We start from the raw sequence: 17,548 nt of genomic DNA, 5'->3' as shown, positions 1-17,548 counted from the left end.
TTTTTTTGGCAATATAGTTAACTTGAACAACAAAAGTGACTGCTGCAACACACCTGTTCAATTTTTTTTTCAAGTACACCATTTGGGAATCATAGTACCATATTTATTTGTATGGATACCATCAAGTCTTCAAATTTTAGTTGCTAAACATCAAAGCGATGATGTTAAGACACACGGCTTATACGAGAGAGAGGTAAGTTGTAACGGCGTCAGACTGCCTTGACCTCACATACACCGCACCACTGCCGCATATGTAACTGTATTTTCTGCAGTTTGGTTTGTTTACTGTTTAAAAGTTAACTCGATCCAATGTGTACGTCTCTGCTTTGTTTATTGTTTGAATTCTCAAGTGGCTCTTTTTTTCACTCTTCATTGCCAAAACACATTCCACCCTTTTCGACTCAACCCAGAAATATGTCTTGTCTCAACGGCTGCATCACATTCTCCCTCCCTTGTTATGTGATCATTTTGCCCGAAACAAGAGGGGAAAAAGTTTGGTTTAATCTTCAATGGATGACATTCGTATAGTTTCTGTAAGACATGTTTGGATAGGTACTGAAAACAAAACTATAATAAACGTCTTGTAAATATGTTTTTAAATGTGTTTGACTCATAATTTGCTCTAAATATCTTTAAAAATGGTAGTCTATAAATTAATTAACTTTTTTAATTTTATCACTATTCACCACATAATTTTACCTATGAAATTTCACGTCAGGCCGACTCGAACGATACGGTTGAGTCTTGTGCAGTGATATCATTAATCGTGTCGGGGTCCGAGTTTGCCTGTTTACAGAGCCTGTGCATCCGGACCTTGGAGACCGGGTTGTCTGTTGTTTTGAGAAGGCGTGTGTGTGTGTGTGTGCGTGCGCAGGAGGCGAACTTGCAGCTGCTGACGTACGTGACCCAGCAGACGGGGTACGCCGGGGCGAGGTGGGCTTGGCTCAGGCTCGGCCTGCACCACACAGAGCTCGGCAACCACCAGGAGGCCATCGACAGCCTCAGAATCGCCATCAGAACCAATCCCAACGACAGGTGAATAGGCTTCTGCCAATCGTGTTTTTTTTTTCTTTTTTAATTAAAATCATATTTCAAATTGTATATCAAATTATTCATGAATGTCAAATATTTATCAGTTGAATCTTTCAAATTGTGATGATTTGATACTTCAGAATTTGATTAGCCCATCCATACTTTTAAAGTTTGACTTGTAGGTGTATCTATTTTTATCAATTCAATCTTTGTGCTAAGGGTGTCAGTATATTGCACACTTAGAACTATTTTTTTTTTTTTTTTACCTTTTGATATATGCATATGTGCTATCTTATGAATTAGTTTGTAATAACTACAATCTGTATTACAGTGTAATTTACTACTTTTATTACAACGTACCTGAAAAATCCTCAGTATTGGTGCTTAATTATGAAAGTTAGTATGTACAGTAGAGCACCCCTCAACCGGAATCATTGGGGGGAGATCTATTCCGGTTATGGGAAAATTCCGAGTAAGGGGAGTTGCGGTAGGGAGGCAAAGAAAAAAGCCATTACATGCTGCACATAGTATTAACTTAAATGTATAGCCACAGTTGTACTGTAAATATTTTCCAGTTATAAAACCATACAACAAAAAATATGTAGATCTGTTATCTGTTAAATATGTAGTACTGCTTTCAAAACGTAACGGGACCGTGCCGGGTCGTAAAATTCCGGGCTGGTTGAATTACCTTCATTCTAGCAAGCTGGCAAGCGGGTGTTTCTTATCTCTGTGGGTGGGTGCGTGCGTGAGCGAAGAGAATGATGAAGAGGGTTCGGGTAAGGTAGTAGGACTACAGCTGCAGTGTTGTGTTACTTCTGTGTTGACGTGCTAGTGATTCATACTTCCTGGAGAGTGTATAGTCACTGCCATGCACAGTTTACATTTCTCATACACAAGAATAACACTTCAAGCATCTCGTTTAAAAACACAGAGATAGAGAAATACAGGTAAATGTAGACTGTTTAACCATATATTAACGTATAAATATGTACATAATACATATTTGTACACTAAATTATTGTCTACAATCTGAAAGCATCACACGTTGGAAGTAAATGTTACTCGCTATCACGTGTGTCAGCGAGTATAGTGGGAGTCGGTGTACATACTTTCGGGCCGGCAGGAATTTTCCGTTTACTTGACATAGTGAAACAATAAAACTACTTATAGCATACACATCTTTATAGTAATTCATGTCCGACACGAAAACCAGCGGTGTACATATTTATGCAATGCGCGGGAAAGACTGGCTATAATTAGCTCTCTGACAGACGTGTGCGCGTGCGCCTACAAGACATGTACAGTCAGGCAAAAGCAAAAACGCATCGTTCCAGTGCGGAAATGTTTTGGAAATGTTTTTTAATGTTTTAATTTTTTTGGAAAATAAGTTCCAGATGTCGTGAGCAGGGGCGTAGCCAGGGAGGGGGGGTTTAGGGGTTCAACCCCCCCCCCCCCCCTTAGCACCAAATCTTTAATTAATTTCTTATTTATCACTCAAACAAATTTCACATTAAAATTAATAAAATTTTTACCATTACAATATTTAAATTTAAGTTCCGAAAACTGCTAAAATAGCACTATTTTACACCTTAAAATCCAAATTTTCCCGGGGGAGGACCCCCGGACCCCCCGCTTTAATACGGGGGAGGGGGGCAATGCTTCTTAACACCCCCCATACACAAATCCTGGCTACGCCACTGGTCGGGAGTTCCGTTTGTGGGAATTACGGTTGAGAGGTGCTCTACTGTACTTTATAGTATACTGAACTATTACTAAATGTAAAACTTCTTGTGATTTGGAAATATATACTTCAAAGTGAGAATTTCCTAGGGTGTAAAATACAGGAAAGTTACTATGTTGGCTGATTTCTAAATAAATGAATATGGTAAGCTTTGTACAATTTATAGGTATGTTTGTTTTTCATGAGCATTTTGTTACTTAATAACTTGCCTTGTAGCCACTACTGGGAGAGTTTAGCTGATGCCTATTACGCTCGGGGAGCATACACGGCATCTCTGAAGTCGTACCAACGAGCGGTGGAGCTGAGTCCGGAGGCCGTCTACCCAGCGTATCAAATTGCAGCTATCAATCAGGTAACCTTATCTCATCTCCACTACATTTCCACTAAATTTCAGTTATTTAGTTCTGTTTGAATTGTTATACGGTCAGAATTACTTTGCTATGTATTTGTAGTTAGAGCTGTGCCGATACGAATAGACAGAAGTCAATTATGCTGATATTTAGTTGAATCGGTGTTTCTGCCTATTCATGATGTGCTTGTTAATTTTTGGCCGATATTACTGAAAAATGAAAAATCAATGAGAACCCTTTATGCATCATGCCACTTGTACATATCAGACTTAATCATTCTGTGTTTTAATAACGTTCTTGAACTTAATACATCCTAAATAAATATATCATCATTACGGGAAAGTTAGATAGGAACAAAAACTGATTTATTTAGAGCATGGCTACCATTACTAACAATGGAAAATACCAACTGCTGAACTTAAAATAAATGTTTGTATTATGTATTATCCTGATGGAGATCTTTTTCAATTAACATATGTCAAGTTTTTAAAATGGAATTTTAAAAAAATATAAAGCAATAATATAAGGCTTCACATAACGTAAATTACTTCTACCATTTTCCGTGCAAAGCGACAACATGAAACATATTTCCATATAAATGTTTGGTACCATGAATGTTAATATGTTAATTTAGTATTGGAATTACCGTTCTTGAATTGTAAACATGTACAAAGTCTCGTAATCTTGCAAATTTTAAATTCTCTTTTAAACTTCTTATTTCGTGAATCAATGTATTTCATAATAACCTATTATTAAATTATCTTAATTATGTATTTAATAATTAGATTTTCCAGCCTCCATTTGTAAATGGAATATGTTATTTTCATATGTTTTTGTTGTTTTTATTTCCAGATAATAGGTCTGTACAACGAGTCAGTTGAGCAGTTCAAAGCTCTGGTGGCGAGCAACCCAGACTATGTCCCGGCGCTGAAAGGGCTGGGAGAAGCATGCTTATGCATGGCTAGGAACTACAGGAGCCGCCAGTTGCTCGGCTGCTGCATGGACAGCTGCCAGGAAGCCTTCGATGCCATAGAGAGGTATGGTGCTGCAACCTCTCACTGCTTATAAGCATCGTTGCAACTTCAGTCAAAGCACTGTTTGCTTACATTTTGCAGGTGAATGATTGTTGTTTTGCATGAAGTTGCAGATAAATTGAACATACATCAGGGTGTCTACAGGTCAAAAAAGTCATGAAAATTACAAAAAAGTAAGGAAACACAAGAACTGGACTGTTCTCATGAGTCACAAAAATGTCCCCAAATAAACAGTAATGGTTCTGGAAGTCTGTAAACTTTTGAATTTGAGCAACCTTTTTTTTTAACTCTCTTTTTTTTTCACACAGATGCAAATAATCATAAATAGTAGTTAGAGACTGGCCACAATCTATCTGTAAAAACATTTTAGCTTTCTAACACAAAAATCTGCATGTTCCTGCGAATAGTAGATCTTTTTTGTATAATGTTCAATGTTGCTTATATTACATATAAAAATGACCCTGTGATTTAGAAAGTAGTAATGAAAATTTGTTCAAAATTCGTGAAAATGGTTCACTGTGATTTTTGCTGAATCTGTAAAGGTTAAAGGTTTAAAGTATAAAACTGTGTGTCCTGATTTATCATCAGTTGGGACAGGTGTGCGGCAGGAAACGACGGTTGTCAGCAGAATTGCCTTGTCAGGATTCTGTTACAAAGGGTGCAGGTTGGCTGTAACGCACTGTCGCCAACAGAGCGGTGGAGCAGCGGCGCGACCTGTCCTCCTTGTGGAAGCTGCTGGGGAACATCTGCTCGCTCGCCTCCCAGCTGCCCGACGCGGTCTGCGGCCTGTCTGCGCACGCGTGGCTCGTTCAGCCAGACCCTGGCGACCCCGCGCGGAAGGTGTCCTTGCTGAGGGGCTCCGTGTTCCAGCTGGCAACCAGGTGAACGCTTCACCGCGGATGTTGAGGATACCGGGGAGGGCAGGAGCCTATCAGTTGGGTAATCTTTAAAATCATCGTAAATTCAATCATTTTAATTATTTAGTATCAAGTTTTACTAAAATAGTCTTTGTGTAAGTATGTGTGTGTGTGTATCTTGCTAATGTTCTCATTTTTACATTTATGATATTGGTACATTTTTTAAACACACAAATACTTCCCAATTTATTTTTATTGTTAAAAATAGTTAGAAATGCTTATTTTAAGTATTATACTGTAAAAGTGAATCGTTTATCAGTCATAATTACACTTTTGGTGAAAAAGTATCGTGAACATTTAAGTGTCATATTTGTTTAATAATATGCCATCTTTGTGAATAAACAGAGTTCATAAAAAAATAAAAAACAATAATACCTAAATCTTCTCTTTATAAAACAAAATTGGCATAAAAATTAAATCACAAAATCTTGTCCATATCAATTGGTAACATTAAGGAAACAAAACCTCTAAGATTGTTATGTTGTCCGAACCACCAGGTTACTGACGTAGTGCTCATAAATTATTATCAGTCAGATCAGTGTTTGAATACATTGTGTGTGAAGCCTGAATGAACGAGATTAAATATAATCCATATAGGTATTTGTTAGACACCTGCGAGTACTCGAAATTCGAGTTTCGAGTCGAGTTTTTTAGTAATACTCGAACTCGAGCTCGTGGCTTTTCAACAACTCGAAATTCGAGCGAGCTTTTCTTGCACTGTACCTATAGAAAAAAAACTCTCATTATATCGGAATAAAAGTCTTACAACACTATTATCCTTTACTTTATAATGTAACATGATCGACCGTATACATGAACACATCATTTTTACGTACCCGGGATTTACGAATTTCCGTGATTATTTTTTTTACTTCTATAATTTTCCGCATAGCATTAATGTATCACTTTCCTCCTTTATGCGGAAGTATTTCCCGCCTTATGCGGAAACATTTCCCGCATTTTACTATAAAAAGCATTTAAATTGTCCGGGGTCTCATCATTTACACCATTAAATGTGTGATATAAAGTCCCGTTTAACATTTTTATGAAAATTCCTGCCAGTAATGGCGCACGTAAATATAAATATGAAGAAAATACAAATGAACAACAACTTACGAAGAAATATGGATGATGTACCATAACTACAGTACAATTCCAATAGTTATCTTAAGATAATTACCATAAAAAGAACTAAAGATTCTTTGTAGATACCATAACTACTGCAGAAGCATGATAGTTACCACATTTGCACTATAGTTGCCGTAATAACCGAGATGTGTATTTACCGTGATGGTAATGTATTTATTTAGGACATATTAAAATTAAAGAACATTATTGAAAAAAAAAGGATGTTAAATCTTGATATGTACGGTTGGCACATGTTGCTAAGAAATAATGTGATCTGAAAGAATGTAGTACTACTACGAAAAGTGAAAAGGGTACTCGTGGATTTTTAGGTTATGGCAGTCTCTTTCGTTTTTCAGTAATATCGGTCGAAAATTAACAAGAGTATTGGAAGTTGGCAGAAATGCCGATTCAACTAAATATTGGCAAAATCGGCTTCTTCAGTACAGCTCTACATTTGATGACATGAGTAAACATATTTCAGACTACAGGACATTGAAAAAGACTTTAATTTCCAAGTAGGTTTATTGTGCGTAAGTTTTTTTTGCAAGTGTAAATTGAATTAAGTAAAATGCTTCTATTTTTATTACTTTAAATTGATTAAACTTAATGACAAGTTACAGATATTTGACACTAATTTTGAGGTTAAACAATTTGGTAAATATGTAGAGTAACGGTATATGCGAAAAAAAAATGCTAAAAATCTGAAAATACTTTTATTCTATGCTCTTTCACTTCCTCTTTTCAAATCAACCGGCGGTGTGAGGGAACTTTTGAAGCTTAAAAGCCCCACTTGGGTTGTCAAATAGGTATGTGCGGGAACTTTCTAGTAGTTTAGGCCCCACACACACACTAAAACGTTGGGCTGAATAAAACTGTGTAATAAATTAAATTTCTTAATTGTGTGACTCTTCACTGGTAATGTTGGTATAAGGTAAGTCACAGTTAGGTGTTATTTGATTGATTTGGAACATACATAAATATACACTGGAGTGGGTAAAATTACAAATAACACAACACAACACTTTGAAAAAAAAATAAATATAGAATTATTTTATTCCAATGTAAAACTATTTCAAAAATTCAATCTTATTAATATATTTAATTATTATTCATATCCAAAACAACAACCTAATTTAACGGTGACATCATAGTAATTCAATAAAGGTTCAATTACCAGGAGTTATGTTGCGCACATTTAAATATTTTCAAAAGTCTTAATTCGGGTTCGTTGACACTACACAGTTTTTAATTAATGTTTTTAGGGAACTTAAATCAATTTACCTCGGCTAGATAGGTTCAAAATCATCGGCAGAGCTCAGAGCCTCTCATCTATAGGACCACTGAGTCTGTTAATTAATGTGTAAATTCGTAAAATTTATGTCCAAGTATTATTTAGATTATCTATAAAGTCAATTTAATTCGTGAAATCAATGTTTATAATAAGTTTCGGCGACGATGTGACGTAAAAACGGGAGTTTCGTGATTCGTGCATAAGATTAGGGCACAAAAAATCTGGGCACTTTTGTTACTCACGTTAATCACTCCTATAATATTTATCTTTTTAGATAAATCCTATTTAAATGTTCTGAACTCCCTAATGTTCATAATTATCATCCACTATCCGGGATGCCTGATGCTAGATAGCTAATTTTCAGGATTTAAAATCGCCGACGTCACGAAGTTGCCGCTCATTCAGCTGGCCATTGTAGAACTCTCTTTCTTACTAGTTTCCTCAAAATAACCAGTAAGACTCACTTTTAAATGGTGGCCCGTGATTGGCCAAAAGGACCGTTTCAGTTACCTAATTTCTTACCGAAAACGTAAACTCCGAACGCAACAATTGCGCGGATAACAAAATTTCACTTAAAATTCAAATACATAAATATTAAAATTAATAATTTACATAATAAAATTACGGCGTTAATTTTACCGTTTACAGTTTTCAAGTCCATTAGTCCTTAGAGGGGTATCAACAATACCTCGTTCAAATAGTCCGGTAAAAATCCAAAGAATCACTTTTCCATAGACATACATAACAAAATATTGCCGTTTCTGAAAATAGATAATATTATACATAGAGCAAACAAAAATAAAATAAATCGTAAATAATAATAAATAATTAAACTGTCAAAACAAACATGTTGCAGTACAGATTTTGCCGCCCTTGTCAATTACATTGAACAGTGCTCTTTGACCTGTTCAAAACGGTGCAATGTGATTGGCACTTCCCTTTCTCCATCGCACAATACACAACACTCTTCGTTGCCTAGCAACGCGCGCACCAAACGACAAACAAAAAAAACAACTTGAGAGAGACTACCTCTCCTCCTCGATTCGTTTTTTTACCGTTGCGCGCCTGAAAATCGCGCCTTTTTAAACACTTTTTATCGGGTCGTCGCTGCTAACAGACCTGCGCGAAGAAGTTCACGGATTTTGCAGTGCAAAATCTTCGAAGGCTGGAACTGCTGCTGCTCTCCGACTGATTCTGCCTTGAGCCGCTCCTGTTGAGAAGGACTCGGGAGGACTTACTTACTGTGAGTATGATTCACTAAAGGGATTCGAAGGGGTGCAATGTACACGTGAGTCAACAATAGGACGTTCTCCAGGTCACGTCACGGCAATGGGTCAACGTCCATCTGCGGTGATGACTGCATCCTTGCTGCGACTCCTCCTTCCTGCAGCGGACAGCGGCGTCGAGACGGCGCCTGTCCTCAAAACGACCAACAAACCTGGCCTGGTTCACCACGCGTCGACGGGGTCTGGCGTGGGGCGATGATGCTGTACCAGACAGCACGGCATCTGGCACTGCAGCTGACGTCATCAACTGCTGATGTGGCGGCGTCCAGCCGCCCTGCCTCACGACTACGCGCGAGACGGCGTCGTGGCGTCTGCGGTGCTGATTGCGTGGGGCGAGGTCACCACTTCCCACAAGGAAGCACTCGTCTATTCCCATCACTGTTAGGTACACAATCGTTGCGAACCGCACTATGTCTAGCTCACTCTGGTGTAACCTTCGCACCTGACTTAAGTATAGGTGTCCGGGTCTTAACCGAATAATTTAATCACTATGTGCGTACTTGTACTCTTGCAAATACAAGTGTCTGCAGGCAATACAACTTGTGTACTTGTCGCGGAACACTATGACGTCACCGTTAAAACAAAAATATCTTAAATTAACCTTAAAATTCCTAGCTTAACATATAACATTCTCATTATTAACATCATTGTTAGAAAAAAAAATAAATACAATTAATTATTAAATCTCAATTCTTGCATAACAATGCATGGTTATCAATAAACAATAAATTCAATATTAGTACTTTGCTTGCTACTAACATATCACATTGTTAGTTCGTACTCGATTAATATGCATTACAGTGCATTTGCCTGTTTGTGTTCTCATTTCATGAGATTTCATACATTTCACCAAAACATATCATTATAGCGTATCATAATTGAATATCAAACATCACATGTTTTGCTTTTCATAATAACATATTGATAGCTAACATAATTTATATTCATTACTCAATGTTTGTAACTTACATGTTTACATTTCATTATTAAAAATATTTGCATTTAACTGTAGCATATTTAGCTTGCAATTTACATTTGCATTTCATCACATTTGTTAACATTTCATCAAAGAATATATATCATATCATGTACATATTAACAATTAATAGTTCATTGTTATGTTTACATGGTACATATTAGCAATTGATCATAAAATATAACATTTATATATAACTATATATATATAATAACATTTACATAACATACCATTAACATTCCATTATGTTTACAGGTTATACAATTCAAAATTTCATAGTGTCTTTACTCATTGTTTACATTATCATCTCACATACAGAGAAGTCGTTGGTTTACACAATTACCAACTTAGTAACTTTTTCAATTTCAGTCTGCTGTGCTCAGCTCAACAGCTGTAGAGGCTTTATCTTCCTCTTCTCATCTTTCATTAATGTTGTTTTCATCCCGTAGCGGTCTCGCTGGGTTGAATAATGTGTTCACATTTCATCTCATCCTGGTTACTATCAGTAACATGAGTCTTGTAATCTACCGAGGCTCCTGGCTTCAGTGTAGCTAAGGTTCCTTTTACCAATCAGCTGTTTCACAAACATGCTGTATCAGGATAGCTTTCAACATAGGGTATCACATGTTCAATATCTTTTTCATTTCTTTTTAAGAAAATTTTCTTGCTTCTTCAATTTTATAACTTCTGTTAGGCGAAGTTGCTTGTGGACACTTGTTTGCCGGAGTATCTTCACTTCTCGTGACAAAGGGCTTAGATCCTGAGTTTTTCAGATCCACATTCTTCGCTATTCTTCACATCATTCGAAGAATACTATTCAAGCAACTATGACAGTGATGCGAGTGAATAGTGTTGAGACGACGTAATTTTCTCGTATAGGGGCTTCTCCCAATAAATTCTTAAAAATCATCGATTTCAAATTTCAGTGTTTTCATTTCATAAAATATCAATGCCTTGACATCCAAAGTTTAATAAACTAAATATTTCAGCTAAATCTGATTGGATTTGTATGCGAAATGAGTGCATACTTTTCTAACCTGCATTCTGGGTAGAATGCAATCCTAAAGATCATTCTTTTCCCTAAATTCATCCCAGAAATGGTAATAAAATAGTGAAGTTTTAAAATCTTAGTGAGTTCTTCTATAAATATTAGAAAATTTAGTGATTTTCTATTTTTCATCATCAACATAACGACGCCTATTGGATTACTCAGCATCATCATTAAATCAAGGTAACCTGCATAATATTACTCTGCTTGTAGTTGCAAAGGGTTATGTGCTTTTAGAGATGCTTTGCATGCCAGTGTTTATATATGTCTACACAGCAGGATGGGGTATCATACCACCTAGTTACATCGACACTAAATAAGCTTAATTTCTTCTCGTTTGTTAGTACACAGTACATACAGCTTCACATAGGTATAGGCTAGTCTAATGTTGTATATATATGTCTTAGTGACATTTGAGTTCATACTCATACGAGGAATTGTGCAAGCCAACTGATACATAAATACAATACACATTGTACACAGGTAGCTTCACAGGCTACAATAACATCTGTATGGGTGGCATTTCACTTCACCTCAAATACAGCAATATAGCGGGAATTACACTTCCGCATAACCACAGGGTAAATATCTGCATAGGTGGCATTTTACTTCACCTTTACACAGAAACAAGCGGGAATTACACCTCCGCTTAACATTACAAATTACAGTGGCTGCACTACGCCTCACATGGCGTACTAGATCACATAATCACAGTGACATACACTTACTCCTCTGTACAGTTCAGATCCTTGGTCTGAAACTTACACTTAGACTGCTCTCAGCTGTTTATGGTACTACACCTTGTACCATCACGAGGCATTCGCAGCTTAGGTCGGTACTGCTTACATAGTAGTAGGGCTCTTGTATTCCCTTAACTGCGTTATATTATAACGGCCTACTGGTCGGCCTGTTGCTGGCTCTGCTAGTGCATAGCAATTCTCTTGTACTATGTCTGTGATGACATAAGGACCTTCAAATAACAAAAACAATTTCTTGGTTACATGTTCCCAGGCCTTGCTTACTGGAGTTGTTTTCTTCAGTACCTGGTCTCCAATTTTAAATTTTGCTAATTTTGATGCTGGTTTCCTCTTGCGTCTGATGTCAGCTTCTGCTGTCAACTTCCTCTTCACTAGAGCTTCTACCTCTTCTCCTGTAGGTAGTTTTTCTTCATTAGGGTTTTGTTCACATCGGGGTAAATATTTCGGGTTGATCGCCACCGATCTATTCAGGCTCATGGCTTCTCCAGGGGTAACTCCAATAGACCCATGTACAGTATGGTTAATAATGCACTCTACATATGGCAACTTATCTCGCCATGATTGCTGCGAGTTATGGCATAGCGTACGTAAAAGACTCCCTATTGACTTCATGAGTCTTTCCACAGGGTTACTTTGTGGATGTCGTACACTGATAGTTGTAGGTATTGCACCTAATTTCCTGACTCCTGTTTGCCACAAATCACTGGTAAACTGGGTACCTCTGTCTGACAATACCACTTTAGGTAAACCAATTTCTTCAACGAAAGTTTTTAATTTTTGCATAACTGCTTTTGCAGTTGGGTTCACAATTGCATATAATTTTGTGAATTTCGTGAAAACATCTTGCATCACAAAAACATACTTAACACCTCCCTTTGACTGTGGTAGGGGGCCAAATAAATCAACGGATAATAATTCCAATGGTGCTGTTGGAATGATTGGCTGCAATTCTCCATGCAGGTGTTGTCCAGGTGGTTTCACCTTCTGACATAGGTCACAGGCACTTGTGACCTTACTTATATAGCGTGACATGTTAGGCCAATACACTTGCCTCTTTAATGCTTCGATGAGCTTCTTGCTCCCTACATGTCCCAAGGCTACATGTAGTTCCCAGGTGATTGGTTGCCTCAAATCAGCTGGTATCACTGGTTTCCAGTGATCTTCGAAAATGCCTCTCTTCCTTGACTGGGCAAACAAAACATTTTCTGCTGACAAACAGAAATGCTGGTGAATTTTATTATCAACTGACTGCTTCTGCAGCTGGTTGATGGTGTTTTTGCAGTACTCATCTGCCTGTTGTTTACATTTTATATCCTTCAGGATATCTCGGAGTTTAGGGTTGGTTTTAAATATTTCTGTGGATATTGGTGCCACTAAAAATTCCTTCTGTCGTTTTGATGTAGATGGTGAACTTTCTTGTAGTTCATGCAGGCGACTTAGGTAATCTGCAGTAGTGTTGGCAGATCCCTTGATATGATGTATATGAATATCATATTCCTGCAGTAGCAAAAACCATCTCGTAAGGCGGCTACCAAATAACTTGCCTGCCTTAAGGCATGTTAACGCCTGGTGATCTGTTAACAATTTCACTGTTTCTCCAAGTAGCAGATCCCTGTACTTCTGGAGTGCCCATATAATGGCCAGAGCCTCTCGCTCTGTAACAGTGTAATTTCTCTCCGCTTTGTTGAGAGTACGACTAGCCATTGCTACAGTCTTTTCAACTCCATTTTCCTCCTGTGCAAGCTTACATCCTAGGGCTGTGTCAGAGGCATCTGTGTATAACAGAAATTCCTTCCCTTGGGTTGGATGGTAGATGACGTGTTCAGTCAGGAACAAGTTTTTCAGGCTGAGGAAGGCTTGCTCGTGCTCTTCACTCCACATCCATGCCTGACCCTTCTTCAATAGGCTGAACAGCGGAACTGCACACTGTGCAACTTGGTTGGAGTATATCCTGTAAAAACCAATTACTCCAAGAAACGCTCTCAGCTGTTTCACGTTCCTCGGTGTAGGAAACTCCTGAATGTTCTGCAGCTTGTCTGGGGCTGTCTTAATGCCTTCAGGTGTGAGGATGTGTCCTAGAAAGGGTAATTCCTCCCTGCAGAATACAGATTTTCTAATTTTCACAGTCATGCCTGCCTCTTGCAGTTTGTGCAATACAGTGGCAACATGCTGCATGTGCTCTTCAAAATTTGATGATGTTATTAATATGTCATCGACATACGCTCTTGCAAATCCCTGACACTCGGGTCCTAAGGTTGCGTCTAGACATCTCGTAAAGTCAGCCACTGCGTTACACAGTCCAAATGGCATAACTGTAAATACATACTGTTGATTCCTGAACAGAAATGATGTATATTGGCAGGAATTAGGCTCTAATGGTATCTGCCAATAGCCTGACGACAGATCCATGGTTGTGAGATACTTCACACCTTGATACAATCTTAAAATTTCTGCCGTTTGTATGGGACTTTCCCTGTCCTTGACTGTAATTTTGTTGAGCTCCCTAGCATCGAGACACAGTCTTACTGTCCCGTCTCGTTTACTCACACAAACAATGGGGTTAGCATAGGGGCTTGCTTCTCTCCTGATTACATTCCAATCGATCATAAGTTGTAGGTAGGCTGTGGCTTCCTGAACGTACTTCACCGGAATGGGATAGCATTTGCGGTGGTACGGTGCCTCCTCATTTATCTTGATTTTAGCTTGGTAGAATCTGTTTCTGCCTGGCTTGTCAGAGAATACTGACTGAAAGTTGGCCAGTACACCAAACAGTTGTTGCAGCTGACTGGGTGATACACTCTTCACCTCCTGTAGTGACTGTCTTATGTCTTCAAGTGATGCCTGAAGTTGCTCACTTGCTTGTGCATTGTATATGTGCCTGTGCATAGGTTCACTGTACAATATTCCCACGAAATTTTCTCTCACATGCCACTTGCCTGTGAGTATGACTGGAGTTTCACAGTCATTTGAATGAATTTCACATAGTTTAAAATCTATCACTACACCAAATTGTGATAGAAAGTCGGTGCCTATTATTAGCGGTTTTGCTAGGCCTTTCACAACTAGTGCAGTCATGTCTTTTGGTCTGCCTAGGCCATGTACTGTTATCAGTACCTGTCTGTTTACAATAGGGCTTGCCCTTGATGTCACTCCAATTATCTTGAGTGCTGGTACTGGTATCTTGGGTAGTATTATGCCCTGGTGTTCGAGGTAGTTCACCAACTCCTCACTAATACACGTGACTTCAGCGCCACTGTCAATTAATGCATCCACATTGCATTCTTCAATTTTTAATGTCACATGTGGACAAACTGTACAAACTTGATGAACCCTATTTTCATCATTTTCATTATAGAGAAAGTCTCTTTCACTTTCTCTTAGCATAACAGTGCATATAAATTTATCGTAGCTGATGCAGCTGTAAATTGGAGATTTATCGTTTTATACCCCTGAGCCTGAATAGTGGGTTTCTGTTCGGGGCGATCCAACTGAAACCCGTTCTAGTTTAACGTGCCCTGGTTGGCACGTCCACCTGGAACACGTTGTTGTTGTTCATTGTGGTTCCAATTACTTGGTCCTGCGACGCTGGACACTGCAGCCTTGAACTCGGCTGCTACCGGGTTCACTTCCCCTCTCTGGTAGTATGCAGCTTGATGTCCTGGATGCTGCGCCTGAAATGGTGGCGGAAACGTTGCGTTCTGGTAGCGTTTGTTTCCAGAGAACTGGCTATTCTGGGCATTGCCGCCATGATTCTCTGTCGTCTGGGGGGAATAATGGTGGGGTGGCATTCGGGTTTCTTCGTGCCGGCCCTGGTATCGAGGTTCTTCCGTCTTGCGGTACTTCCTCGCGTACTCTCTCTCGTCTTCAGACGAGGATCTTGGGCGTCGGTCACGGGACTCCCTGGGAGGCCGTACTTCAGGCGAGTAGGAGCGGCGGCGGTTGTCGTTGCGGTCGTCCTTCCTCTTGCGCTGGTACATCTCTTCATCGCTATGGTAGTTCCTCGCATTTGACCACCAGGTCTTCCTCTTGTTGTAGGGGCCTTTGCGTTGGCTCATAGCGTAACGGCCATACGAGCTTTGCTCCCTGCCCTTGGGTTGCCACGTCATAGTGTGGACAGCTGCCTGACGGTTGTCCCTTGGCTTGTTGTCCCTGTTTTGCCAGTAGTTATTCAGGGGTGGCTGGCGGTTTTGCTGAGGCACCCTCTCGTGGTCCTCCTTAGGTCCTGGCGTCCTGTCCATTTTCTCCAGCTTGTCGTAGTTCAGGAGCCTCTCTCTGAACTCTGTGACGTCTCGGTACGTCAGGCCGGACAACTGCTTTTGGTAACGCAGCGGCAACTGAGTGAGTATTGCCGCTACGAACTCCTCGTCCGTCATGGGCAAATCGAGATACCTAGTTTTTTCAAACGTTGTGGAGAGGTGGGCTTCCAGCGTTGTGCCCTTCCTGGGGTCATACCTCTCAGTATGGAGCTGGGCACGCAGATTGCTCTGAATCCGCAGACTCCAATACTGCTGGCGGAACATGGCCTGGAAGTGATTGTAGCTACTGGTGGTTGCACTCAGCATTTCCCACCAGTAGAAAGCCTGCCCTTTCAACGCACTGTTGAGGCACTTTAGTACCTCAGCCTCGCTGAGATTGAACGTGGCCGCATATTCCTCAAAACGTTTCAGGAACCGTATAGGGTTCTCGGTAACCCTTCCTGAAAACGTGGGCATGGCCTCTGCCCAATGCTTGGCCGGGTGGTGGATCAGAGTAGCAGGGTCCATACCCGACGTGTTTACAAACGTCCTGCTACTTGGCCGATGAGTGATGGGTGTGACACGTGACGGTTCCTGGGGCTGGTGCTCAGTGTAGCACTCGGTGCCGCCCTGTCGTTTGCCTGCGGTGGGCAGTGTGGGAACAGCGGGTCCATGGCACTCGCTTGCCTGGGCCTGGCCTATACTACCAGCTGATCCAGCTGTAGGGCTCGGTTGAACAGACAGATTTTCAAACCTGTCCCTCAGCGTAGCTGTGGCCACCTCGATGTCACCAAGCCTACTCTCCAGGTGCTGGATGTGCTCGCGCACCTCTTCCCTGGCATTGGCCTGCCCTCGATGCTCGTTGGCCATCATGTTTCTTAGGGAAGTGACATGGGACTCCAACCCATCTACCCTGCGGTTGTACTGGGAGACCTGTTCGGCTATCTGTTGGATCTCCTCGTGTTGTTGTGCGAGTCTAACCTCGATGCTATGCTCGAGATTCCTGATGCTGTCACTGGTTTGATCTAACTTAGCAGTAAGATTAATGTTATTTTGCTCTAATTTTTCAGTGAGAGCAGTGTTGTTTTGCTCCATGGCAGTACTGTTCTGCTCCAGTTTCTCACTGAGAACGGTGTTGTTTTGTTCCAATTTAGAGTCGGTCTGCTTTATCTGAGCATTTGTCTGCAGCAAGATTTGCATCAGTGCTTCAAGTGTCACTGGCGGTGGAGTAGGAGTACTGTCCTGGGGTGCAGCTGTGTGAATGACAGTGTCACTTAAGTTTTCCTGCTCCATGATTAGGGGAGATGTGGGCCGCCCTAACCTTTCCTCACAGGTGACTACAGGCGAATTCCCTGCAGATGATGAAGGATTCGACTCACTGCTTGAGGTTTGTCCAGTAGCATACTCCTCGCCTACACTTCGTGATCTTTCTCTAAGAAAGTATTTGTTTTGTTCATCTGCCATAGTGATGTGCAATGAAACAATCGACCAGATAATATTTTACACAAATAGTGCACTTGCACTCAGTACTTGGCTGGTACAGAATTTACACAAAAAATGTTGAGGTGTCCCTTAACCTCAAAATCGGCCCCACCGTATGGGCTCCAAATAAATATGTGAGGGAACTTTTGAAGCTTAAAAGCACCACTTGGGTTGTCAAATAGGTATGTGCGGGAACTTTCTAGTAGTTTAGGCCCCACACACACACTAAAACGTTGGGCTGAATAAAACTGTGTAATAAATTAAATT

General features: G+C 40.0%; 1 protein-coding gene across 1 annotated transcript in view; it reads left to right on the top strand.

Annotated features, from left to right (window-relative positions):
* Window positions 1-17,548, top strand: part of LOC134532868 (superkiller complex protein 3) — a 50,967-nt gene that overhangs the window by 12,178 nt on the left and 21,241 nt on the right. The window contains exons 9-12 of the mRNA XM_063369868.1: window positions 875-1,035; window positions 2,993-3,128; window positions 3,979-4,163; window positions 4,853-5,041. Of these exons, the coding sequence (XP_063225938.1) occupies window positions 875-1,035; window positions 2,993-3,128; window positions 3,979-4,163; window positions 4,853-5,041 (671 nt within the window). The remainder of the gene's footprint in view (window positions 1-874; window positions 1,036-2,992; window positions 3,129-3,978; window positions 4,164-4,852; window positions 5,042-17,548) is intronic.

Source organism: Bacillus rossius, chromosome 6, assembly GCF_032445375.1.
Source record: "Bacillus rossius redtenbacheri isolate Brsri chromosome 6, Brsri_v3, whole genome shotgun sequence".
NCBI lineage: Eukaryota > Metazoa > Arthropoda > Insecta > Phasmatodea > Bacillidae > Bacillus > Bacillus rossius.
This window is presented reverse-complemented; position numbering and strand designations above follow the sequence as displayed.